A 26,415-nucleotide genomic window follows, 5' to 3' on the forward strand; every position below is an offset into this window, starting at 1 on the left:
TTAGTGAATATTAGGAATGTGGTAACGGAGATCAGTGCACACTGCAGCAAATGTCATCTATAATGTAACAAATACACAGTCATTCTGACACTTTGACCATCACACCTAAATACTTGATATGTGTTCCAGCATTCAAAGTTCTATGGCAAGAGCGAGAATTCAAATAGTATAGCCTTTAGTCTCAATCAGGTTTGGACTACTTGGCAAAATATTTTATCCAAATGAACTACATACCAATTGGGTAGACCGGAATCCATGAATAGAGCTCATTTTTGTAAAGAACTGTATCGAACTCGCTGCACTGCATCTGACGGAATGTCGGTATCTCCTGCGGACATGGCTTGACATTACAAATACGATATCGTTTACGTTTTCCAGTACAGTACTTCCCGCCAAACCTAGGACTAGGCAAAAGAAAATTTCAATAGTACAACAGAAACATTTCTAATAGCAGTTCGATGAACTATGAAATGCGAAGTTACATTCCACAATTCTATCATTTGACTTCTAACATTATCTTGCTGTCACCGTAGAAAGTGCACTGGGTTGAAAATCACTCTTCAAAGTAGCTAACCAGAAATTTGAAGACACGCTTGTCAACTTTCTAAATTCCCTCAGCCCACACATGAAGCATTCACACCAACTCTCTGCTCATTAAGATGAAGATTGCATTGCATACCATGTTATCCACTGACTTTAATGAAGAAAGAATTGACACTTATGCAGCATCTTTAACATTCTCTTGATGTCCCAAGTGTTTCACAGTCAAAGGAGTATCATGTTTGGAGCTGAGACTCTATTATAATGTTAATAATTAAGGGCTGCTAGCCATTCCTGTTTGCACATTAAACAGGAATGGCTAGAACATGTAAATGATCTGCTCTGCCAGTCCTGGTTGAGGGGTAAATAGCACACTCCTCCCTATTCTTCAAAGAGTGCGGGGGTGGGGTTATATTTAACTGATCAACAAAGAGGTTCTCAGTTTCTTTTTATTCCTTCATGGGATGTGGCATTGCTGGCAAACTATCTGTAATGATCTCAACGAGGCCCATGAGGTGGGCGTCTTGGAGCATGAGCTCCCTGATTGAGATAATGATTGCCTGCTCATATTTTGATTTGATGTTTTAAGTTTCCTTTCTACTTTGTCCTTTGTTTCAGGCAGTTACCCTCCTTTTGGGAGCTGCCTATTTTAATTTGTCCCTTCGTTAATTTGATTTAGTTTTTTCAGTTGACCAAAAAGAGCGGTAATGATTGTCTGCCCAATCGGAATATCAGGTCCACTGGCACTCTGCATTCTGATGTTGTACCTGAAGCACAAAATCAGGTACAAAATTCATAAGTTTGTAAATAAAAGGGAATCTGGTGAAGGGACACTGGCCTCTGATGAGTTAGTTAATTATCCATCCCCAACTGCCCTTAAGAAGGTGGTGATGAACTGTCTGCTAGAACTGCTGAAGTCCATGTGCGGGTCGTGCTGGGCTGTGAGATTACAAATAGTAACTGAATAAATTCGGCTGCTGCTGCAAGGCCACTCTGTCCTGACAAAATCAACATTATCTTGCCATCTATGGTGTGACTGTGCTGCTGGTGGGGGATGATGGTAGAGTCAGGGACATCGATTATAAGGCAGCACTTGGTGATTATGGCTGTGCCAGACTGTTGCTGGAACAGTCTGTGAGACAGTTTTCCCAATCTTCGCCTAAACTGATCCCACAGTCTGAGCAAAGAGCCATATTTGAGATGAGGGAGACAGAGCGGGAGGATGGAATAACTTGCATTTATATAGCAGTTCAGGCCAATGCAAGATGCTTTACAACCAACGAAGTACCTTTGATGTAACTTTAGCCTTTTTTTGGTGGAAGGAAAAAAAGAAAGAATTTCAGACCTGCACTGCTTCAAAAAATAGCGTGCTGCGGGGATCGCCAGATCAAAAAATTTACATTTACATCTCCGATCCAATTTAGGGGGACTCGTTCTCCCAAATGTTTCACCTGTTAATGAAATGATGTTTGTAAAATTGCAGTGAAATCATAATCTCCTTCGGAACTACACTCATCAAAAGGCAGCTGCTGGCTAACCAACATGAGCTGTTAAAATATTAAAAACATTTATCTACACAATGTCATCATAGATGTTTAACACTCTGTGCATCCATAAATATTTATTGAAAATTAACAAATGTCCTATGCTGATGACCACAAGCATGGAGCGAGCAATCCAACATGTTCTGCAGTGCAGTATTGTCATTATAAATACATGCATAAATAACTATGTTCACTGACCCCCTATAGTGCGGCTCATATGGAGTTAGAAGACATGCTGTTTAAGGTTTTTGCGACATCCAAAGTAGTAACTGCATCAGTGAGTTACACTGATTTATAAATCAAATTGTGCTGTTATTCCAGACGACTGTAGATGTGTTCATAATATCTTCAGATTAGGATTCTATTAAATTTACATTGAATCACAGTGTAACCTTTCAGCTTCATCACCATCTGAGGGGGGAGCAAGGAGAGCTGACACTAGCCTGTCGCAGGGTGAGATTGGCAGGAGATCTGCTGCTCAGTGAACAATTTGATGGGACAGCCTATGCTGATAGTTAGTGCGCAACACAATACTTGGTACATTAGGAAGGGTGGCACGGTGGCACAGTGGTTAGCATTGCTGCCTCATAGCGGCAGGGACCTGGGTTCGATTCCAGTCTTGGGTGACTGACAGTGTGGAGCTTACATGTTCTCCCTGTATCTGCATGGGTTTCCTCCGGGTACTCCAGTTTCCTCCCACAGTCCAAACATGTGCAGGTTCAGTGGATTGGCCTTGCTAAAATGCCCTTTAGTGTCGAAAAATGTGTAATTTAGATGGTGAAATTAAGGCCCACTTAAGGGCTTCATCCTGCCCCTCCTGTTATTCATCCATTGGTTCATTGTGCGGGAAGCCTGTAAAAGGCGTTCAGTGCCTGATCAAGGGGCCAGGAATCAGAGGTGAGTGGGAGGGGGGAGCACTGCTGAGGACCACTCCCCTGCCCTTTCTGCTGATCAGTCCACACCCCCTCCTACCATCACTCATCTTTGGCTTGGTACTCCAGCTTCTGAGGCTCACTCCCAGCTGACCATCTACTTCAGGTCAAGAAATAGGCTAAAACAAATTTACAGCCCTTTGTATATTTTTTCAGGTTTTTTATCTAAACTTTATTTTTTATTCTCAGAAACTGATCAAGTGAAATACTCACACTGGATTGCTGCAATGCCTCTCTGCTGCTTGAACTCCTGCTCCACATGTGCGCGTACAATGTGACCAGGAATTCCAGGTGTTCCATCCTCCATTCACAGTTTCTGGACGGTTACCGACTGTCACACACTCGCCATTAAAACACCACTGAAACACAAAGCAATTTGCACTGTTAGCACAAAGACAGGCAAATAACTGTGCTGCATGAACTCACAGAACTGGAGAGAGCACCGAACTAGATCCTGACATTGGATTGTAGTAAATTGTATCTTGATATAAATCTAGTCAAGAACGGGGAGTAGATTTTGGTATGTATGACAGTGATTTGGCAGATTCCAATGGAAATAAAAATTGGGAGAGATATTAAACAGGTCAATGACTTGCTATCATTACCACCTTAACCCAATTTTTTACAATCACACCAACTGAAGATTTTGCCCCTAAAGTGAAATGTTTCCAAGACAAAAGGATTTTATATCCAACATAACGGTTTTGATAGGTTGTTGTTAAATTCAAATGAAGATGTTATGGTCCATGTCGGCTGCGAGAGACATGTTCAAACAGAATCTGCCTCAAAATATATCGACTGTGATTTTTTTTTGGTTGTGCGCTTGTCTGTGCGACAGGAATTGTGAAGGATCACCAGACATGAAAGCAGATGATACAAGTCCTGCGGTTCCACATTTTTCTATTCCCTTCAAGCTATTGTGTGGAAGTGTGCCCAGGATGGTTTCCTTTAACTGAGTCAATAACTCTTAAGTAAGTCATTAACAATGAATTTGCATATAGACTGGGAAAATCAGACGGACAAAGGTTGCATAGATGAGAAGTTCATAGAACACTTTCAGGATAGTTTCTGACAACACCACATATTGGCATCAACCAGAGAGCTGGCTATACCATACCTGGTATTGTTCAATGAGATAAGATTAATTAATAACCTCACCGTGAAGCTCCCCGAGGCACAGTGATCATAATATGATTGAATTTTATATTCAGTTTGAGGGAGAGAAGAGTGGGTCCAACATTAGTATTTTAAACTTAAATAAGGGCATATTATCTTAATGGTGAGAGATTGCAGAGCTCTGAGATGCAGAGGGATCTATAGCCTGAATTCTACACATGATGTGTGCACATGGAGGGCCGGACCTGAAGCTGCCCCGTTTCCCGGTACCGCCAGAGATCAACTGATGAGCACTATATTACACTGCTGGCCATTTAAGAGACAGCCGGTGTGAAATACATCCAGGGGCCAGTGGGCTGGTGTGTGGTGGGCACCAGATACAATGGTGGACCACAGCGAAATGTAAAGGTGGCTGCCAGAAGCCGCTGAAGACAGAGGAGGCAGAGGGAGGTCTGCATCCTTTTTTAAAAGTTATAGGTCAGACCAGGTAAGATGGCAGATTTCCTTCCCAAAAGGATGGGTACTGGACAATGCTCACTCACTCTTACCAAGTGCAGAAGATAAAGAACAAAGAACAGTACAGCACAGGAACAGGACCTTCGGCTCTCCAATCCCACGCCGATCATGTTGTCTTACCTAGACCCTCTATTCCCCATCTATTCAGGTGTCTATCCAGATAAGTCTTAAAATGTCGCCACCATATTTGCCTCAACTCCTCACTTGGCAGTGCATTCCAGGCCCCCACCACCCTCTGTGTAAAAAATCTTCAATAAGAAGTCTCACAACACCAGGTTAAAGTCCAACAGGTTTATTTGGTAGCAAAAGCCACTAGCTTTCAGAGCGCTGCTCCTTCATCAGGTGAGTGGGATTTCAGTTCACAAACACGGCATCTAAAGACACAAACTCAATTTACAAAATATTGGTTGGAATGCGAGTCTTTACAGGTAATCAAGTCTTAAAGGTACAATGTGAGTGGAGAGAGGGTCAAGCACAGGTTAAAGAGATGTGTATTGTCTCCAGCCAGGACAGTTAGTGAGATTTTGCAAGCCTAGGCAAGTCGTGGGGGTCACAGATAGTGTGACATGAACCCAAGATCCCGGTTGAGGCCGTCCTCATGTGTGCGGAACTTGGCTATCAGTCTCTGCTCAGCGACTCTGCGTTGTCGTGTGTCGTGAAGGCCACCTTCGAGAACACTTACCCAAAGATCAGAGGCCGAATGCCTGTGACCGCTGAAGTGTTCCCCAACAGGAAGAGAACACTCTTGCTTGGTGATTGCCGAGCGGTGTTCATTCATCCGTTGTCGTAGCGTCTGCATGGTCTCCCCAATGTACCATGCATCGGGACATCCTTTCCTGCAGCTTATCAGGTAGACAACGTTGGCCGAGTTGCAAGTGTATGTACGGTGTACCTGGTGGATGGTGTTCTCATGTGAGATGATGGCATCCGTGTCGATGATCTGGCACGTCTTGCAGAGGTTGCTGTGGCAGGGTTGTGTGGTATCATGGTCACTGTTCTCCTGAAGGCTGGGTAGTTTGCTGCGGACAATGGTCTGTTTGAGGTTGTGCAGTTGTTTGAAGGCAAGAAGTGGCGGTGTGGGGATGGCCTTGACGAGATGTTCGTCTTCATCAATGACATGTTGAAGGCTCCAGAGAAGTTGTCGTAGCTTCTCCGCTCCGGGGAAGTACTGGACGACGAAGGGTACTCTGTCCACCGTGTCCCGTGTTTGTCTTCTGAGGAGGTCGGTGCGGTTTTTCGCTGTGGCGCGTCGGAACTGTCGATCGATAAGTCGAGCGCCATATCCTGTTCTTATGAGGGCATCTTTCAGCATCTGGAGGTGTCTGTTGTGATCCTCCTCATCTGAGCAGATCCTGTGTATACGGAGAACTTATCCGTAGGGGAATACTTCTTTAACGTGTTTATGGTGGAAGCTGGAGAAGTGGAGCATCGTGAGGTTATCCGTGGGCTTGCGGTACAGTGAAGTGCTGAGGAGACCGTCCTTGATGGAGATGCGTGTGTCCAAGAATGCAACCAATTCCGGAGAGTAGTCCATGGTGAGTCTGATGGTGGGATGGAACTTGTTGATGCCATCATATAGTTGTTTCAGTGATTGTTCACCATGAGTCCAAAGGAAGAAAATGTCATCGATGTATCTAGTGTATAGCATCGGTTGAAGGTCCTGTGCAGTGAAGAGGTCTTGTTCGAACCTGTGCATGAAGATGTTGGCATTTTGAGGTGCGAATTTGGTCCCCATGGCTGTTCCGTGAGTCTGGATGAAGAACTGGTTGTTGAAGGTGAAGACATTGTGGTCCAGGATGAAGCAGATGAGTCGTAAAATTGCATCTGGAGATTGGCAGTTGATGGCGTTGAGTACTGAGGCAGTTGCAGCAATGCCATCATCGTGGGGGATGCTGGTGTAGAGTGTCGAGACATTCATTGTGACGAGGAGTGCTCCTGGTTCAACTGCTCCATGTGTGCTGAGTTTCTGTAGGAATTCCGTAGTGTCACGACAAAAGCTGGGGGTTCTTTGTACGATGGGTTTCAGGATGCCCTCGACATAGCCGGAGAGGTTCTCGCACAGGATCCCATTGCCCAATACGATGGGACGGTCGGGCGTGTTTGCCTTGTGTATCTTCGGGAGGCAGTAGAGATCTCCAACGCGAGGAGTACGTGGGATAAGAGCACAGAGGGTGCTCTGAAGGTCCAGATCAGTCTGTTGAGTTGATGGGTGTGTTGTTTGGTCGGATTTGCGGGTAACTGTCTGTAGTGTTCCTCGTTGTTCAGTTGTCGGTACACTTCTTTGCAGTAATCCATTCTGTTCAGTATGACGATGGCCCCTCCTTTGTCTGCTGGTTTGATGACAATGTTGCGGTTGGTCTTGAGAGCACGGATGGCGCTACGTTGTGCTTGGGTGATGTTCGGGCTGTCTTGTGAGTGCGGCTGATGAATCTTCCCCTGCACATCTCCAATGAATCTTTCCTCCCTTATCTTGAACTTGTGCCCCCTTGTAATTGTCATTTTTGCCCTGGGAAAAAGCTTCCAACTGTTCATCCTATCCATACTCCTCATAATTTTATAAACTTCTATCAGGTTGCCCTTTAGCCTCTGTCTTTCCAGGGAGAATAATCCCAGTTTATTCAACCTCTCCTCATAGCTAATACCCTCCATACCAGGCAACAACCTCGTAAACCTTCTCTGCACTCTCTCCAAAGCCTCCACATCCTTCTGGTAGTGGGGTGACCAGAATCGGACACAGTATTCCAAATGTGGCCGAACCAACATTTTATACAACTGTAACATAATTTGCCAACTTTTATACTCGATGCCCCATCCGATGAAGGCAAGCATGCCATATGCTTTCTTCACCACCTTTTCCACCTGTGCTGCCACTTTTAAGGATCTGTGGACCTGTACTCCCAGATCTCTCCGTGTGTCTATGCTCCTGATGGTTCTGCCATTTATTTTATAACTCCCATCTGAATTGGATCTACCAAAATGCATCACCTCAGCTGCGTTGACCTCATTGCCTCCACAAGGGTGCGCAGACACTTGTCCAGGAAACCGGGTCTTGCCAGATGGGTTATTTCCAACAATGGATAATGGTTTCATGGTCATCAGTCAATTCTTAATTCCAGATTTTTTTCTTAATTCAAATCCCACCAGCTGCCAAGGTGGGAGTCGAACCCAAGTCCCCAGAACATTAGCTGAGTTTCTGGATTAATAGCTTAGCGATAATACCAATTGGCCACCAGCTCCCCTATCATGGTCTTGACAGGAAGACACAGCAGGTGGGAGGAAACTTCAGGTTGGCTGCAAGACCCTGTTTCTTGGACGAGTGTCTGCGCACCCTTGTGGAGACAATGAGGTGAGTGCAACTGAGCTCAGTGGGCATGACCTGATCCGGTGCATATGGATCCAGTGCAGGAAAAGGTTCAATGACCTTCTGCACCTGGTAAGAGAGAGTGGGCATTGTTCAGTATGGGGGACTGAGGAAGGGTGCCCGTCAATTGTTGCAATCAAGCATGTGGGAATCAAGGAGTCTCAGAGCACACCTCTTCCCATGTGTGTTAAGGCTGGAGAGAAGATCTGAAGTCCTGGATCCATCAAAGGATTAGGTGTGCAAAGGGGTTGGAAATGTCCACAAGCCTTGTAGGGGTGAAGTGGGGTGGGAACAGCACGGCAAGGTGCTGGAGGTGGAGGGTTGAGTACTCGGTGGAGCTCTGCACTTACTTCCGGGCACTTATTTGCCATCAAACAACCGCACAACCTCAAACAGACCACTGTCCGCAGCAAACTACCCAGCCTTTAGGAGAACAGTGGCCACGACACCACACCACCCTGCGTGACAACCTCTGCAAGATGTGCCGGATCATTGACATGGATATCACCATCACACGTGAGAACACCATCCACCAGGTACACGGTACATATTAATGCGACTCGGCCAACATTATCTACCTGATACGTTGCAGGAAGGTTGTCCCGAGGCATGGTACATCGGCGAGACCATGCAGACGCTACGACAACGAATGAACGGACACCATGCGACAATCGCCAGGCAGGAGTGCTCCCATCCAGACGGGAACACTTCAGCAGTCAAGGGCACTCAGCCTCCGATCTTCGGGTAAGCGTTCTCCAAGGAAGTCTTCAAGACACATGACAACGCAGAATCTTTGAGCAGAAACTGATAGCGAAGTTCTGCACACATGTGCACGGCCTCAACAGGGATCTTGGGTTCATGTCACACTATCTGTAACATTGGCCTGGGGTTTGCAAAATCCTACCAACTGTCCTGGCTTGCGACAATTCACACCTCTTTAACCTGTGATTATCCCTCTCTCCACTTGCATTGTCTGTACCTGTAAAGACTCACATTGCAACCATTATCTTGCAACTGTGTCTTTGCCAATGTAAGCCGTGTTTGTGAACCCAATTCTCCACTCACCTGATGAAGGAACAACGCTCCAAAAGGGTGTGATTCCAAATCAACCTGTTGAACTTTAACTTGGTGTTGTGAAATTTCTTACTGTACTTACAGGAGAAACATAGCCATAACAACGGCCAGAGGTGGCGAACCTGGCAACCCTCACCAGCTATGGGGGAGGACGGAGGGCCTCAGATCGTGGAGAAGTTAGAGTCTTGAGGGAAGGTAAGAGCCCAGTGGGTTGAAGTGAGGCAGGCTGAAATGAAAAGAATGTATGGGTGTCTCATTCCCCATAAGGACTTCAGTGATACACCAATCACTAAGCCACTGTAATGCTATTGATGCCGTTTGCACTGGGCAGCATACCATGGACATTGACCCTCTGTGATATAACTAATAGTTCTGACCTAATAGTTTCCATCTCTCAGATGAGCCGTCCACTAGAGCCAGCCAGGAGGCTGACGACCCTCCCTTGACACATGAGCAAGTGATAATGGAGGAAGGTGCACCCACGGCACATCCTCTCTCAGCACCAAGAACCAACACGGATGCAGGCACGTCGATGGGCAACAACGTGTCGGCTCAGTTGGCAGTGCACAGTGGTGAGGGCACATCACACTCGCTTGAGCAGATGGCGGAGGCCGGGAAGTGCCAGGGATGCTGGCCGTCAGAGGAGTGCTGGAGACCAGGACCATGCTGAGTCCGAGGCAGATGATGAGCACCTGGAGTTGTCAATCAGGCAGCGGTTGCTTGCCCAGTTTGTGAGACAGCTCTCCCAATTGTGGCACAATCCCTCAGATGTTAGTCTGGGGGAGTTTGTGGGGTCAACAGAGTTTGCTGATATCATTTCCAGTGCTTTGGTCTGTGCTGGGTGGTTCACCTGGTTTCATGCTTATTTTAGACTCTGTAGCGGTTCGGTACAACTGAGTAACCTGCTGGGTCATTTCCAAGGGCGTTTAAGAGTCAACCACATTGCTGTTGGTCTGGAGTCACATGTAGGCAAGGCCAGGTAAGGATGGCAGATTTCCTTCCCAAAACGACATTAGTGAGCCAGATAAGTTTTTATCACAATCAACAGTGATTATGTGGTCTATCCACAGTCTAAGGGTCTGCACGCAGAAATTTATCTTATTTTATTTTAAATCAAATTGAGTGATTATTGCAACTGAGTGTTCGGTCTGTGACTTTTCATTACACTGCAATGAATTTCAGAATCGCATCAGGGGCAAGAACAAAGAAATTCTTCACTTGGATCCAGATTTAACAAGAGCGAACTGAGGAGAAATGAAAGTTATGTGGAGCTGTTGCTTTAACAGCAACCTTAAGCTCATTCTAACTTCACCCCCAAGTGAGTTGGGCGTGACATCAAGTCAGAATTTGATCACAGGTGGCTTCTAGCAGCAGCAGGAACAATGAAGTCATTGGGAAGCAGGGGAAAAGAATCTCCACTGGATGGAGTCATACCCAGCACAAAGAAAGATGGCCGTGGTTGTTGAAGATGAGTCATTTCAGATCCAGGACATCACTGCAGGGATTCTTCAAGGTAGTGACCTAGGCCCAACCATATTCAGCTGCTTCATCAATGAGCTTCCCTCCATCATATGGATCATTCGGATCATTCGGGAGGCAGAGGTGGCCATAGATAGAAACTTCAGGGATATAGGTACTCCGAGGAATGAAGATAGATGGGTGACGGTTAGAGGGGCTGGGAGGAAGCAGTCAGTGCAGGGATCCCCTGTGGCCGTTCCCCTCGGCAACAAGTATTCCGCTTTGGATACTGTTGAGGGGGACGACCTACCAGTGGTAAGCCACGGTGACCGGATCTCCAGCACTGAGTCCATCCCTGTGGCTCAGAAGGGAAAGGGGGAGAGCAGGAGAGCAATAGTTATTGGGGACTCATTAGTTTGAGGGATAGATAGGAGGTTCTGTGGCAGCAAAAGCGACTCACGGATGGTATGTTGCCTCCCGGATGCCAGGGTCCGTGATGTCTCGGACCATGTTTTCAGGATTCTTAAGGGGGAGGGGGAACAGTCACAAGTCATGGTACACATCGGTACCAACAACATAGGTAAGAGAAGGGACGGGGATTTAAAACAGGAATTTAGGGAGTTAGGGTGGAAGCTGAGAGCCAAGACAACTCATGTTGTCATCTCTGGTTTGTTGCCGGTGCCACGTGATAGCGAGTTGAGGAACAGGGCGAGAGTGCAGTTAAACACGTGGCTGCAGGGATGGTGCAGGAGAGAGGGTTTCAGCTACATGGATAATTGGAGCACATTCTGGGGAAGGTGGGACCTGTACAAACAGGACGGGTTGCACCTGAACCAGAGGAGCACCAATATCCTGGGAGGGAAATTTGCTATGGCTCTTCGGGAGGGTTTAAACTAATTTGTCAGGGGGATGGGAAAAGGAGCTGTAGTCCAGAAGTCAGTGTTGAGTGTAGTGAGGTACTGAGGAAGATATCAAGGTCACAGGAGTGTACCGGCAGACAGGAAGGTGGGTTGAAGTGTGTCTACTTCAATGCAAGGAGCATCCGAAATAAGGTAGGTGAACTTGGAGCGTGGATTGGTACTTGGGACTACTTTTTTTTCCCATTAGGGAGACATGGTTAGAACAGGGACAGGAATGGTTATTGGAAGTTCCGGGGTATAGTTGTTTCATTAAGAGTAGGGAAGGCGGTAAAAGAGGTGGTGGAGTAGCATTGTTAATCAAGGATAGTTTAACGGCTGCAGAATGCAGTTCGAGGGGGATCTGCCTACTGAGGTAATATGGGCTGAAGTTAGAAATAGGAAGGGAGCGGTCACGTTGTTAGGAGTTGTCCATAGGCCCCCAAATAGTAATAGAGATGTGGAGGAAGAAATTTGCAAAGCAGATTATGGATAGGTGTGGAGGTCACAGGGTAGTTGTCATGGGTGACTTTAACTTTCCAAATATTGATTGGAACCTTTATAGGTCAAATAATTCAGATGGGGCAGTTTTTGTACAGTGTGTGCCGGAGGGTTTCCTGACACAATATGTGGATAGGCCAACAAGAGGTGGGGCCACATTGGATTTGGTACTGGGAAATGAACCGGGCCAAGTGTTAGATTTGTTTGTGGGAGAGCACTTTGGAGATAGTGACCACAATTCGGTGTCTTTCGTTATTGCAATGGAGAGGGATAGGGCCGTACGGCAGGGCAAGGTTTATAATTGGGGGAGGGGTAATTATGATGCGATTAGGCAAGAATTAGGGAGCATAAGATGGGAACAGAAACTGTCAGGGAAAGGCACAAATGAAAAGTGGAGCTTGTTCAAGGAACAAATACTGCGTGTCTTTGATAGCTATGTCCCTGTCAGGCAGGGAGGAAATGGCCAAGTGAGGGAACCATGGTTCACAAAAGAGGTTGAATGTCTTGTCAAGAGGAAGAAGGAAGCGTATGTAAGGATGAGAAAACAAGGTTCAGCTGGGTCCATTGAGGGTTACAAGTTAGCAAGGAATGAGCTGAAAAAAGGGCTTAGGAGAGCTAGGAAGGGGCATGAGAAGTCCTTGGTGAGTCGGATCAAGGAAAACCCCACGGCTTTTTACTCTTATGTGAGAAATAAAAGAATGACCAGGGTGAGGTTAGGGCCGGTCAAGGACAGTAGTGGGAACTAGTGCATGGAGTCAGAAGAGATAGGAGAGGCGATGAATGAATACTTTTCTTCAGTGTTCACCAAGGAGAGGGGCCATGTTTTTGAGGATGAGAGTGTGATACAGGCTGATAGGCTGGAGGAGGCAGATGTCCTGAGGGAAGATGTATTAGCAATTTTGAAAATCCTGAAGGTCGATAAGTCCCCTGGGCCAGATGAGGTATATCCTAAGATTCTTTGGGAGGCAAGGGATGAGATTGCAGAGCCTTTGGCTTTGATCTTTGGGTCCTCACTGTCCACGGGGATAGTGCCAGAGGACTGGAGAGTGGCGAATGTTGTTCCTCTGTTCAAGAAAGGAAATAGGAATGACCCTGGTAATTATAGGCCAGTTAGTCTTACTTCAGTGGTCGGTAAGTTAATGGAAAAGGTCCTGAGGGATAGGATTTACGAACATTTAGAAAGATGCAGCTTAATCCGGGATAGTCAACATAGATTCGTGAAGGGTAAGTATTGCCTCACAAATTTGATTGAATTTTTTGAGGAGGTAACTCAGTGTGTCGATGAAGGTAGAGCAGTTGATGTCATATACATGGATTTTAGTAAGGCGTTTGATGAGGAACTCCATGGTTGGCTCATGAAGAAAGTAAGGAAGTGTGGGATAGAGGGAAACTTGACCGATTCGATAAGTAACTGGCTATCTCATAGAAGACAGAGGGTGGTGGTGGATGGAAAATTTTCAGACTGGAGACCAGTTACCAGCGGTGTACCACAAGGATCAATGCTGGGTCCTCTGCTATTTGTGATTTTTATAAATGACTTGGAGGAGGGGGCTGAAGGGTGGATCAGTAAATTTGCGGATGACACCAAGATTGGTGGAGTAGTGGATGAGGTGGAGGGCTGTTGTAGGCTGCAAAGAGACATTGATAGGATGCAGAGCTGGGCTGAAAAATGGCAGATGGAGTTTAACCCTGATAAGTGCGAGGTGATTCATTTTGGTAGGACAAATTTGAATGTGGATTACAGGGTCAAAGGTAGGGTTCTGAGGAATGTGGAGGAACAGAGAGATCTTGGGGTTCATATCCACAGATCTCTGAAGGTTGCCACTCAAGTGGATAGAGCCATGAAGAAGGCCTATAGTGTGTTCGCGTTTATTAACAGGGGGTTTGAGTTTAAGAGCCATGCTGCAACTGTACAGGACCTTGGTGAGACCACATTTGGAATATTGTGTGCAGTTCTGGTCACCTCACTATAAGAAGGATGTGGAAGCACTGGAAAGAGTGCAAAGGAGATTTACCAGGATGCTGCCTGGTTTGGAGGGTAGGTCTTATGAGGAAAGGTTGAGGGAGCTAGAGCTTTTCTCCTTAGAGCGGAGGAGGTTGAGAGGCGATTTAATAGAGGTTTATAAGATGATGAGGGGGATAAATAGAGTGGACGTTCAGAGACTATTTCCTCGGGTGGATGTAGCTGTTACTAGGGGGCATAACTATAAGGTTTGTGGTGGAAGATATAGGAGGGATGTACGAGGTAGGTTCTTTACTCAGAGAGTGGTTGGGGTGTGGAATGGACTGCCTGCTGTGATAGTGGAGTCGGACACTTTAGGGACTTTCAAGCGGTTATTGGATAGACACATGGAGCACACCAGAATGATAGGGAGTGGGATAGCTTGATCTTGGTTTCGGAAGGGCCGAAGGGCCTGTACTGTTCTATGTTCTATCATATGTTAATTTGAAATTCCTCAGATAATGAAATAGACCGTATCCAAATACTTGAAAACCTGGGCAACATTCAGGCTTGAGCTGATAAATGGCAAGTAACATTTGTAGAATGGAATCATAGAAAATAGGAGCAGAAGGAGGCCATTTGGTCCTTTGAGCCTATTTCATAGAACAAAGAAAATTACAGCACAGGAACAGGCCCTTCAGCCCTCCAAGCTACACCGACCATGCTGCCCGACTTAACTAAAACCCCCTACCCTTCCGGGAAGCATATCCCTCTATTCCCATCCTATTCATGTATTTGTCAAGATGCCCCTTAAAAGTCACTACCGTATCCACTTCCACTACCTCCCCCGGCAACGAGTTCCAAGCACCCACCACCCTCTTGAATTTCGTCATTCATTACGATCACGGCTGATCATCCAACTCAATAAATTGATCGTGCCTTCCCTCCATATCCTTTGATCCCTTTCGCCCCAAGAGCTATATCTAACTCCTACTGGAAAACATACAATGTTTTGGCCCTGCTTTCTGGGTAACAAATTCCACAGGCTTAAACTCTCTAGGTGAAGACCTCATCTCAGTCATAGAATCATAGAAGATCGGAGGAGGACATTCGGCCCTTTGAGCTGCTCTGCCATTCATCACGGTCATGGCTGATCATCCAACTCAATAACCGCATCCTGCTTTCTCCCCATCATCTTTGATCCCATTCGCCCCAAGCGCTACATCTCGACACCTCTTGAATACATTCAATGTTTTGGCCGCAACTATTCCCTGTGATAGGTAATAAATTCCACAGGCTCAACACTCTTTGGGTGAAGAAATGACTCATCTCCATCCTAAATGGTCTACCCCGAATCCTCAGACTGTGACCTCGAGTTCTGGACACCCCCATTATCGGGAATATCCTTCCTGCATCTACCATGTTTAGCCTTGTTAGAATTTTATAGGTTTCGAAGAGATCCCCCCTCACTCTTTTGAACTCCACTGAACATCCTCTTAACCGACTCAATCTCTCCTCATACATCAGTCGCACCGTCCCAGGAATCAGCCTGGTAAACCTTTGCTGCACTCCTTCGAGAGCAAGAACATCCTACCTCAGGTAAGGAGACCAAAACTGCCCACAATATTCCAGGTGTGGCCTCAGAATGTTGGTCTTACATGCTGTTTTACTTAACTGAAAACTAATGACTTATTCATAGGTACATACACAGCACATCGGTAGGTGCGGACACTTCACAGGTTCATGTACCAAGTTATGTTTATTTCAAAATATTTATAGGTCTAATTTACAAGACATGACTAGAGATTTGTAAAGATTACTTTTTGGGTAATAAAAGTTAAAAAAGAACTCCTACTTTATTATTGATTTTTCAGCAGAAATATTTACTGGAGCTCTTGAAAGTATTGACAGGCCTTGTAGCAACCGGTGATGTTTTAAAGCAGTCAGCAGCCAAACCCGGGCATTATTTTTTATTGCATTCAACATCCTGAAGTATTTAAGACTGAGTAGGGAGCTGTCAAGAGTATAATTTAGAAGCTTATATATAACTGATATTGCAGAGCTTGTACTAAATATTTTCTCAACTATAATGGCATCTTTCCAAAAATAAATTGAAACATCTGCTGAGTTTCAAAATCTGAAGAGCAGCCAAGACAATTCAAACCACAGTGTAGACATATAAGGGCCAATTTTCCAAGCTCACATTGCCAGTCCTGCTTCCCTCATTGGCTCATTAATTTTAAACGGAGGAGAAATCACAGGACGTGCATCCATAATTTCCCAAAATACGCAGACTCAAAACAAAACTCCCACCGTACTGGCTGTGACAACCTCTTTGGGAATAACATGAGGAAAATAGAGCACGATCAGTCCGATTCTTCGCTACAATATGTTCTGGACCCTGGCTGCCTTGCCAGTGCAAGGGCAGCATTGAAAGATGTCGTGAGAACAGAAAATTTCAACACCCTGGAATTCTAAATCCTGACCACCACCGAGTAACTCATGCTAGAATTTGGATGTGCAAGGATAAAGGTTGGGTCAGGATAGTTCCACTGTATACTGTTCTCCATCATTGTCCCTCTGCTATAGAGGGCTTATTTGTAGATGATAGGTGGGATTAGCTCTCATTTCCCCCCCCACTCGCACAGTCTAACATCATTTCACAAATGAAAAATGGCTACTTGAATGAGGAACCAGAGTGTGGCTGGTATCTCTGTTTTCTACCCCAACATGGGTCAGTGGCTTCAAGAGAAGAATGGATAACAATGAGAAAGGGGACATTTTTGAGCTACGAAGGAAGAAGTCCTACTTGTGTCCGTATGTAATCATATGGCAGCAAGGAGCTTGGATTATAAGATCATAAGAAATAGGAGGAGGTGTAGGCCACTCGGCCCTTCGCGCCTTCCCCGCCAGTCAATAACATCATGGCTAATCACTTTGTAGCCTTAACACCACATTCCGCGCTGCCACTTTCCATGACCCTGACTCCCTTGTAGATCAATGATCAAGGCAGCCTGGTGGCACAGTGGTTAACACTGCTGCCTCACAGTGCCAGGAATTCCTGGCTTTGATCACTGTCTGTGCGGCGTCTGCACTTTCTTCCCGTGTCTGTGTTTCTTCCGGGTGCTCTGATTTCCTCCCACAGTCTGAAAGACATGCTGGTTAGGCGCATTGGCCATGCTAAATTCTCCCTCAGTGTACCCGAACAGGCACCGGAGTGTGGCGACTAGGGGATTTTCACAGTAACTTCATCGCAGCATTAATGTAAGCCTACTTGTGACACTAATAATTAAACTTTAAACTTAAAGCAGGCTGTGTCAGGAGGGGTCAAACATGTAGCAGGCCAGGTATTGCTTTTTTTAAGACCCTTACAAATGTGAGCCCGGTGTAATTGTTGTTGGCATGTAGAGATGGAGCATTTAAAAGGATTCTTGCTATGTTTTTCATTGCACGCCACGGTCCCATAATAAAAAGCTGTGGGCTGCAATGAGATTTGTATGTGATGATTTTATTGAGCTACAGGGCTTCTTACTAAGATTCTAAAGCACACATATATTTTCACCCTGGAGCTATGGGCCTGATAAACATCAGGAAATGTAAGGGATTCATTTTGAGGAATTGACAGTGATAAGAATGTGACATGTGGTGCATGTGTTATCAATTTCCGTATGCGAGTGTGTGTGTGTAAACTCAAAAGGAAATTAATAAAGCAAGGGAATGAAAGGATTGCTCCACAGAGGGTCGGCAAGAATTCGATGGGCCGAATAGCCATGTAGGTTCAAGAACATGTGCCTTGTGCGGCTTCTGAACTCTGCACTCAATACCTGTGTGACTTTGCCTGGGACAGTTTCCTTTTTCACACAGGGTTTGGGTTTGCATTGCAGTTGATGGAGTTCAGTATGAAGTGTGGGTTCAGAGGTGGGCTATTAGAGAGGTTGCCTACATTTTCCAACACAGCAACCCAGCTCTCAACATTATTAAAGGCCCACTATCCCCTCAAATCCCCCATGCCACTTCCATGTCCCCACGCATATCCAGTACACAAATGTGTAGTCCTCAGGACACATGAATAGCATTGGGAATTATTTTAAATATCAGCGTAAGAAAACATGTGATAACGTAACAAAGCTCTCATGCAAATGTATGTCACTGACAGACTGGAAAAAAGCTTCTCAACTGAAAAAAAACATTAATCCTTTAGTGACCTTCAATTGTGTAAACCAACAAGCATGTACTCGGAAACCACATCAAAAACAAAAGTCAGAGTTCACATACCAACCAACTCCAGAACAGCTTCTTCCCTGCTGCCATCAGACTTCTGAATAGACCTACCCTGCATTAAGTTGATCTTTCTCTAACCCTTGCTATGACTGTAACACTACATTCTGCACTCTCTCATTTCCTTCTCTATGAACGATATGCTCTGTCTGTATAGCATGCAAGAAAACAATACTTTTCACTGTATGCTAATACATGTGACAATAATAAATCAAATCGAAATTGTAATAACTGCAATAAATCCTCACCATTTCAAAGCAGATTTTCCTGTCAAACATCAGTCGGGGGGAAGGACTTCTCTCCCACCACCACCACCAACCCCCAGATCAGTATTTAATGACCTTGCCAGAATCTGGACAGTGGATGAGAAATTTCTTCACCCAGAGGGTGGTGAATGTGTGGAATTCACTACCACAGAATGTAGTTGAGGCCAAAACATTGTCTGATTTCAAGAAGAAATTACATATAGCTCTAGGGGCTAAAGGGATCAAGTGATATAGGGGAAGAGGAGGATCAGGATATTGAATTCCATGATCAGTCATGATCAAAATGAATGGTGGAGCAGACTTGAAGGGCCAAATAGCCTAGTCCTGCTTTTAGTTTCTATAATAAAGGAAACCAGAGCAAGAACATTAGGACACTTATGGTGAAAGTTAATAAAAGCCAATTAAAGAGGAAAAGTAATTGATCTGTGCGCTCAAAACATATTTTAAGATAACGACGCTTATGACTAGACTTAATGATTCCAATGTACTCCTCTCACTTTTCATGCCCTGTAAATCTGTCAACTGGAGCTTTGCTGTTCATGTCTTAACTCACACTATGTTCCATTCAAATATGTCTCCTGTGCTGACTGGCTTACATTGGCTTCCAGTTGAGCAACACCTTGATTTTAAATTTGACAACCCTCACATTCAAATGTCTTCATTGACTTTCTCCTCCCTATCTCTGTAATCCCACCCAGTTGAACAACTCACTGAGATATCTGCGCTCCTCCAATCGGATGCTCGGCACTAACCTACTCACTAACTGGAGTGCCAGAATCAGACTTATATGGAGCATGCCTGTTTTGCGCCGATTCTGGATGGGCGAATGCGGTGGTAAAGGGAGAGGTGGCGGTAATGTTGGGTGTGCAGCCCATTAAGTCAATTTAAATGCATGCAAATACATTTAAATGGCCATCGCACCCGTTTCGGGCGTGGTCCCGATCATGGCCAGTTTCGGGCCTTGGTAAAGGGGGAACCGGCGCGGAGGCGGGCACAAATCATGCTATTTGCCTCACGCCTGACCTTATCAAGTTTTCGCACCCAAAAACGGGCGCAACCTGCTTGAGCAGCCCTGATTTTGGTCACTACCAATGGCAGGGTGCTTCTTCCCTGCTGCCACCAGGTTTTAAATGAATCTACCATATATTAAGCTGATCTTTCTCTCTACCTTAGCTATGTCTGTAGCACTATATTCTGCACCCACTCCTTTCTCTTGCCTCTATGTACTCTATGAATGCTATGTTTTGTCTGAATAGTTAGCAAGAAACAATACTTTCCACTGTATTCCAATACGTGACAATATTAAATTAAATCAAATCCTGTAACCAAAGACCATGCTCTTTATTTCCTCTTTAAACCTCTCACCCTCTCTTTCCTTTTTTAAGATGTTTCTCAAAACCCAACTCTTTGACCAAGCTTTGACCAACTGTCCTAATACTTCTTTATGGAGCTCGATATCAAATTGTGCTTGATAACTGCCCAGGGACACTTTACTAAGGTAAAGACACTATGTAAATCTAGAGTGTCATTGTCCTTACTCACAGATTAAAGATTACTCTAATATTTGAATGATATTCAAATGTAAAATGATTAAGCAAAGTAATTACAGGCATATACATTGTTATGGATTTTAACATGGGTTTTTGTACCGCTTGCCAAAAAGTAACCTCAAACAATGATATCCACTTATGTGAATCAGAAAGATCTTCCAATATTTAGTTTGGATTTCTATTAATCTTGAAGTTACAACAGGCTGTGTAATTTAGTGATTGTTTTGACAGCCAAGGAAATTCTTTGAAGTTGTTGGCAGGCTCAGTATTAAATATAAACACAAAATTCAATTCCCATTTCGCCAGAGAGCCATTGCCAAGTCCTTTACCCTCATCAGTACCGCAGTGATCCTTCTTCTTCTTAGGCAGTCCCTTGGAGTGGGGGATTACTTGCTTCCACACTAAAAACGAATTATCAAAGAGATCACTGTGGATACGCACCTACTACAAACTGGGTCACGGCTGCCTCAAATGTTTTTTTTTGCCGTAGCTAACAGTGAAAATAAATAGAAAGGATTTTCCAAATCATTTTTCTGATTAGTGAGCGTGCTTACCAAAAAATTCATCCTAACAATTTAAGGTTAAATTCAAGTAAATTCAGTGACTGTATTTCACAGGTTCAGACAATCTTCATCGTACGGAAGGAGGCCATTCAGCCCATCGATTCTGCACTGGCTCCCTGAAAGAGCACTCTATCTCATCCCACTCCCCTGCCTTATCTTGATTTGATTTATTATTGTCACATGTATTGGAAAACATTGTTTCTCGCGCTATACAGACAAAGCACACCGTTCATAGAGTGCATAGGGGAGATGGAAAGGATAGGGTGCAGAATGCATTGTTAGGGAGTTTAGAAGAGTTAGAGTTAAGTTTTAAAAGCATAGAACTAGAGTAAATGATGGAATTAGAGGGTATGCTGATGACAGCCCGCAAGAAGTTGCCACACTCTGGCGCCATCTTGAATGTCTGCATAACCTTGCTTATTCTGTTGTTTTAGATAGCAATCCAATTCATTTTTAAATACCTCAATCTACCTGCCTCCACCATCCTCTCAAGAAGTTCATTCTAGACTCCAACCACCCTCAGATAAAAAAGTTTTCCTCGCATCAATTTACTCCTTTTGTCAATTATTTTGAATCTGTGCTCATTCTTGATGCTCTTGAGTGGAAACACTTCTCTACTTATACTGTTCATGCACCTCAGCATCTATCAAATCTTCTCACGGCCTTTGTTTCTTCAAGGAAAACAGTCCCAACCTCTCCAATCTATCTGCATAGCTACAGTTCTTCATCCCTGGCATTATTATAGAAACATAAAACATAGAAAAACTACTGCACATCTCCTCTGTACCTACTCCCCCCAGCACCTTAAACCTGTGTCCTCTTGTGGCAACCATTTCAGCTCTGGGAAAAAGCCTCTGACTATCCACTTGATCAATACCTCTCAACATCTTATACACCTCTATCAGGTCACCCCTCATCCTTCGTCTCTCCAAGGAGAAAAGGCTGAGCTCACTCAACCTATCCTCATAAGGCATGCTCCCCAACCCAGGCAACATCCTTGTAAATCTGCTCTGCACCCTTTCTATGGCTTCCACATCCTTCCTGTAATGAGGCGACCAGAACTGAGCACAGTACTCCAAGTCTGGTCTGACCAGGGTCTTATATAGCTGCAACATTATCTCACGATTCCTAAACTCAATTCTTCAATTGATGAAGGCCAGTACACCATACGCCTTCTGAACCACAGCCTCAACCTGCACAGCTGCTTTGAGCGTCCTATGAACTCGGACCCCAAGATCCTTCTGATCTTCCACTCTGCCAATTCTTGTGAATCCTCTCTGTACTACCTCCAATGCCTTCACATCCTCCCTTAAGTATGGATGATTTTTCTGGGTGAGGTCTAACTAGAGCCTTATGCAATTTTAAAATGGCCGTCTCACTCCTGTACTAAATTTTGATTCTAAGTGCTGGGCGGACTTGAAACTGGGAGTGTTTCAGATCCGACTTTTAGACCCATTCTCCGGTGCCCCCATACACACTCTGCCTGAAAAAATATCAGCGATTCCGAATCGCGCTACACAAGCCTATGGGCGGGGCTTAATGCACCCAAACTCCCGCAGCTCTGATTGGCGCCTTCAAATGCGCATGCGCAGAGAAAAAAAAATGATAGAATGCAGCTCCCCTGCCACATCGCGCCTGGGCCGGATAATGCCTGCCCCTGGTCCCACAGTCATTGCCCCACCCCCACAACATTACTGACTCCTTTTCCACCGCCCCCCCCCCGCACCAGATCCAGACCCATCGTGGGCCCCTTCCTCCCAGTGATCACAGGCAGAGTGGCAGGGGATCCTCTTTCTCCCCCCACACTCACTGATCTCAAGCAGAGAGACGTTGGACCCAACTCCCCCACCCACCGTTCTCAAGCAGAGAGCCGACGGATGCTCGGCACTTACCTCCTCATTAACTGGAGCGCCAGAATTGGACTTATATGGAGCATGTCTGCTTCACGCCGATTCTGGATGGGCGAATGCGGTGGTAAAGGGAGAAGTGCCGGTAATGTTGGCGTGCAGCCCATTAAGTCAAGTTAAATGCATGGAAATGCATTTAAATGGCCATCGCATCCATTTCGGGCGTGGTCCCAATCGTGGCCAGTTTGGGGCGTTGGTAAACGGGGAACCGGTGCGGAGGCCGGCACAGATCGTGCTATTCGCCTCAAACTTTGTCAAATTTTCGCACCCGAAAACAGGCACAACCTGATGGTTAAATTGGGCCCATTGTCTCTATTAATAAAACCTACAGTATTATATACTTTATTAACTGTTGCCTTAACCTGCCCTGCCATCTTCAATGACTTAAGTACATATACACTGAGACCCTTCTGTTCCTGCACTCCTTTAGAGTTTCTCCATTTATTTATCCATATTCTTCTTGCCAAATGAAATACTTCTCATTTCTCTCTGTGAATTTCATCTGCCACTTGTCTGCCTAATCCACCAACATGTCCCTTTGAAGTTCAAGACTATCCTGATCACAGCTGACAGCGCTTTCAATCTTGGCATCATTCACAAATTTTGAAACCATGTCCCTAACACCACAGTCTGGCTCAGTGATATATTTCAGGAAGAACAAGGGGTCCCAACACTGACTCCTGGGGGAATCCACCACAAACCTTCCTCTAATCTGAATAACATCCGTTTCTCTTTGCTCTCTGTTTCTTGTCATTCAGCCAATTTCTTATCCAAGTACCTACTTTACCTTTCATTCCATGAGGTAGAATTTTGTGTGGCACTGTATCAAATGCCTTCTGAAAATTCATATAAGCCACATCAACAGTATTGCCCTTATCAACCTTCTTTGTTATCTCCTCAAAACACTCCAGCAAGTTAGTTAAACATGATTTTCCCTTAACGAATCCATGGTGACTTTCCATAATTATCTTGTACTTTCCTAAGAGGCTATTGATTTAGTCCTGAGCTATAGTTTTCAGAAGTAACCCCACCAATGAAATCAAGCTGGTCTCTAATTGAAACCACAACTTAAATTGGATTCTATGAATTCAATTTTAATAACAGTTTTAATAACACAAACACAATAATAAACTGGGCAGTAAACTATGTTGTGTATAGCTGCAGTTCATTCTTTGATTTTACTACAATTCCAACAGTCCAAAAGACCTTTGTAAATGCTCTGTAGATTTTCTTTTGAAGAAGCATCTGTGACCTCAATTCCCCTCAACCTGCCCCCCTGAACGATGGACCAGCCCCAACTCAGGGGTGACTTGTAATAGGACAAGCTTGTGGAAGTGTGTGCGTGGGATGGCTAGACTACAAATGGGCGAACACTATTTCTTCAATACCTTCGGCACCCATTTTGATGGCTACTGTTAGGTTTACAATGCCAGGAAGGTGTAAAGGAAAAAAACGCTTAAAAATGTGTTTGCCTTTCATATTCTCTCATTTAAACTCTGTTTTTTTTTACAGATGGTCAATATCGCTGGAGTGATAAAATGGCTGCATCTTACACATGATAGCAGTTCTGAAAGTTTTTGGACATTTTAAGAATGGACAAAGGCTAACTCACCAAACTCCTGGAATGGGATACTCCTTTCACTGTATAAACATTCCAGCCAAGCCAACACAAAGGACTAATAGACAAGACATCTGCACCAGCCAGCTCTGCACAAAGGCAGAAATATTTGTGACCCCTCATCTCTAATATTGTGCTAATGGTTCCACAGTTACCTGCTCCAAATACAATAGGTTGGGACAAGGGTTCTTAAAGTCATTAGCTGAATAGCTCGACCCAAAACCACATGACTGAGACTTGAGGGCCGGAATTTTACCGACCCACTCGCCACAGGAATCGGAGAGGGCGAGGGGCAGACCATGGAAAGATCTGTTGACCTCGGGTGGGATTTTACGGTTTCGGGATGAGAGAGGCTGTAAACTCCCGTCTGAGATAGTTGAATTATTTTAGTGACTCAGCTTTAAATTCTCTCTTCAGCTGCAGTTTAACCTCAGAAGACAAAACTGGACTCCAGGCTCAAGAACAGCTTCTTCCCTGCTGCCGTCAGACTTTTGAATGGACCTACCTTGCATTAAGTTGATCTTTCTCTACACCCTAGCTATGACTGTAACACTACATTCTGCACTCTCTCGTCTCCTTCTCTATAAACGGTAAGCTTTGTCTGTATAGCATGTAAGAAACAATACTTTTCACTGTATACTAATACATGTGACAATAATAATAAATCAAATCAAATCAAAATCAGACACGTGCACATCACCATCATCCCATCTATCATATCGTTGGATAATTAACACACATTCATATTCATGAACATACAAGGTAGAAAGTAAGAGATAGTAAAGTTTTTTTTAAAGTTTATTTATTAGTCGCAAGTAGGCTTACATTAACACTGCAATAAAGTTATTGTGAAAATCCCCAAGTCGCCACACTCTGGTGCCTATTCGGGTACACTGAGGGAGAATTTAGCATGGCCAATCCACCCAACCAGCACGTCTTTCAGACTGTGGGATGAAACTGGAGCACACAGAGGTAACACACGCAGACATAAAACATAGAACAGTACAGCACAGTATAGACCCTTCAGCCCACGATGTTGTGCCAAACCTTTTCCGAAACCAAGATCAAGCTATCCCACTCCCTATCATTCCAGTGTGCTCCATGTGCCTATCCAATAACCGCTTGAAAGTTCCTAAAGTGTCCGACTCCACTATCACAGCAGGCAGTCCATTCCACACCCCAACCACTCTCTGAATAAAGAACCTACCTCGTACATCCCTCCTATACCTTCCACCATGAACCTTATAGTTATGCCCCCTCGTAACAGGTACATCTACCCGAGGAAATAGTCTCTGAACGTCCACTCTATCTATCCCCCTCATCATTTTATAAACCTTTATCAAGTCGCCTCTCATCTTCCTCCGCTCTAACGAGAAAAGCCCTAGCTCCCTCAACCTTTCCTCATAAGACCTACCCTCCAAACCAGGCAGCATCCTGGTAAATCTCCTTTGCACTCTTTCCAATGCTTCCACATCCTTCTTATAGTGAGGTGACCAGAACTGCACACAATATTCCAAATGTGGTCTCACCAAGGTCCTGTACAGTTGCAGCATAACCCCACGGCTCTTAAACTCAATCCCCCTGTTAATAAATGCTAACACACTATAGGCCTTCTTCACGGCTCCATCCACTTGAGTGGCAACCTTCAGAGATCTGTGGATTTGAACCCCAAGATCTCTCTGTTCCTCCACATTCCTCAGAACCCTACCTTTGACCCTGTAATCCGCATTCAAATTTGTCCCACCAAAATGAATCACCTCGCACTTATCAGGGTTAAACTCCATCTGCCATTTTTCAGCCCAGCTCTGCAGCCTATCAATGTCTCTTTGCAGCCTACAACAGCCCTCCACCTCATCCACTACTCCACCAATCTTGGTGTCATCAGCAAATTTACTGATCCACCTTTCAGCCCACTCCTCCAAGTCATTTATAAAAATCACAAATAGGGGAGACATGGGGAGAATGTGCAGACTCCGCACAGACAGTGACCCAAGCCGGGAATCGAACCCGAGTCTCTGGCACGGTGAGGCAGCAGTGCTAACCACTGTGCTGCCCAAAACATTGGGTGGGGCTCAACTGGGAAAGAATGTACAAATTCCGAGTTACTTTTTAAAAAATCAAAACGGAATTGTCATTAATTCACATGGGTTTAGTAAGTCAGTGCCAAATGGCAGTTTTCTCAAAGGGCTTTGTCTGTCAGAAATCCTGGTCTTGGTTCGAGAAATTTGGTTCAGACGGTTGAGGATGCAGCAAAGTATCCCTGTATTCTGGGAATTAGTTCACTCCATGGGTGAAGCACAGGTTCCTTTCTGGAGATGTGATTTTGGGAGAGACAGAGGTCAGAGGCAGGCTG

At 44.9% G+C, this 26,415-nt stretch overlaps 1 protein-coding gene across 1 annotated transcript in view; it reads right to left on the minus strand.

Annotated features, from left to right (window-relative positions):
* LOC144498747 (A disintegrin and metalloproteinase with thrombospondin motifs 12-like) overlaps window positions 1-26,415 on the minus strand; it is a 557,508-nt gene that overhangs the window by 213,341 nt on the left and 317,752 nt on the right. The window contains exons 11-12 of the mRNA XM_078220368.1: window positions 3,230-3,375; window positions 235-404 (exon numbers count right to left, since the gene is read on the minus strand). Of these exons, the coding sequence (XP_078076494.1) occupies window positions 235-404; window positions 3,230-3,375 (316 nt within the window). The remainder of the gene's footprint in view (window positions 1-234; window positions 405-3,229; window positions 3,376-26,415) is intronic.

This window comes from Mustelus asterias, chromosome 1 (genome assembly GCF_964213995.1).
Source record: "Mustelus asterias chromosome 1, sMusAst1.hap1.1, whole genome shotgun sequence".
Lineage (NCBI taxonomy): Eukaryota > Metazoa > Chordata > Chondrichthyes > Carcharhiniformes > Triakidae > Mustelus > Mustelus asterias.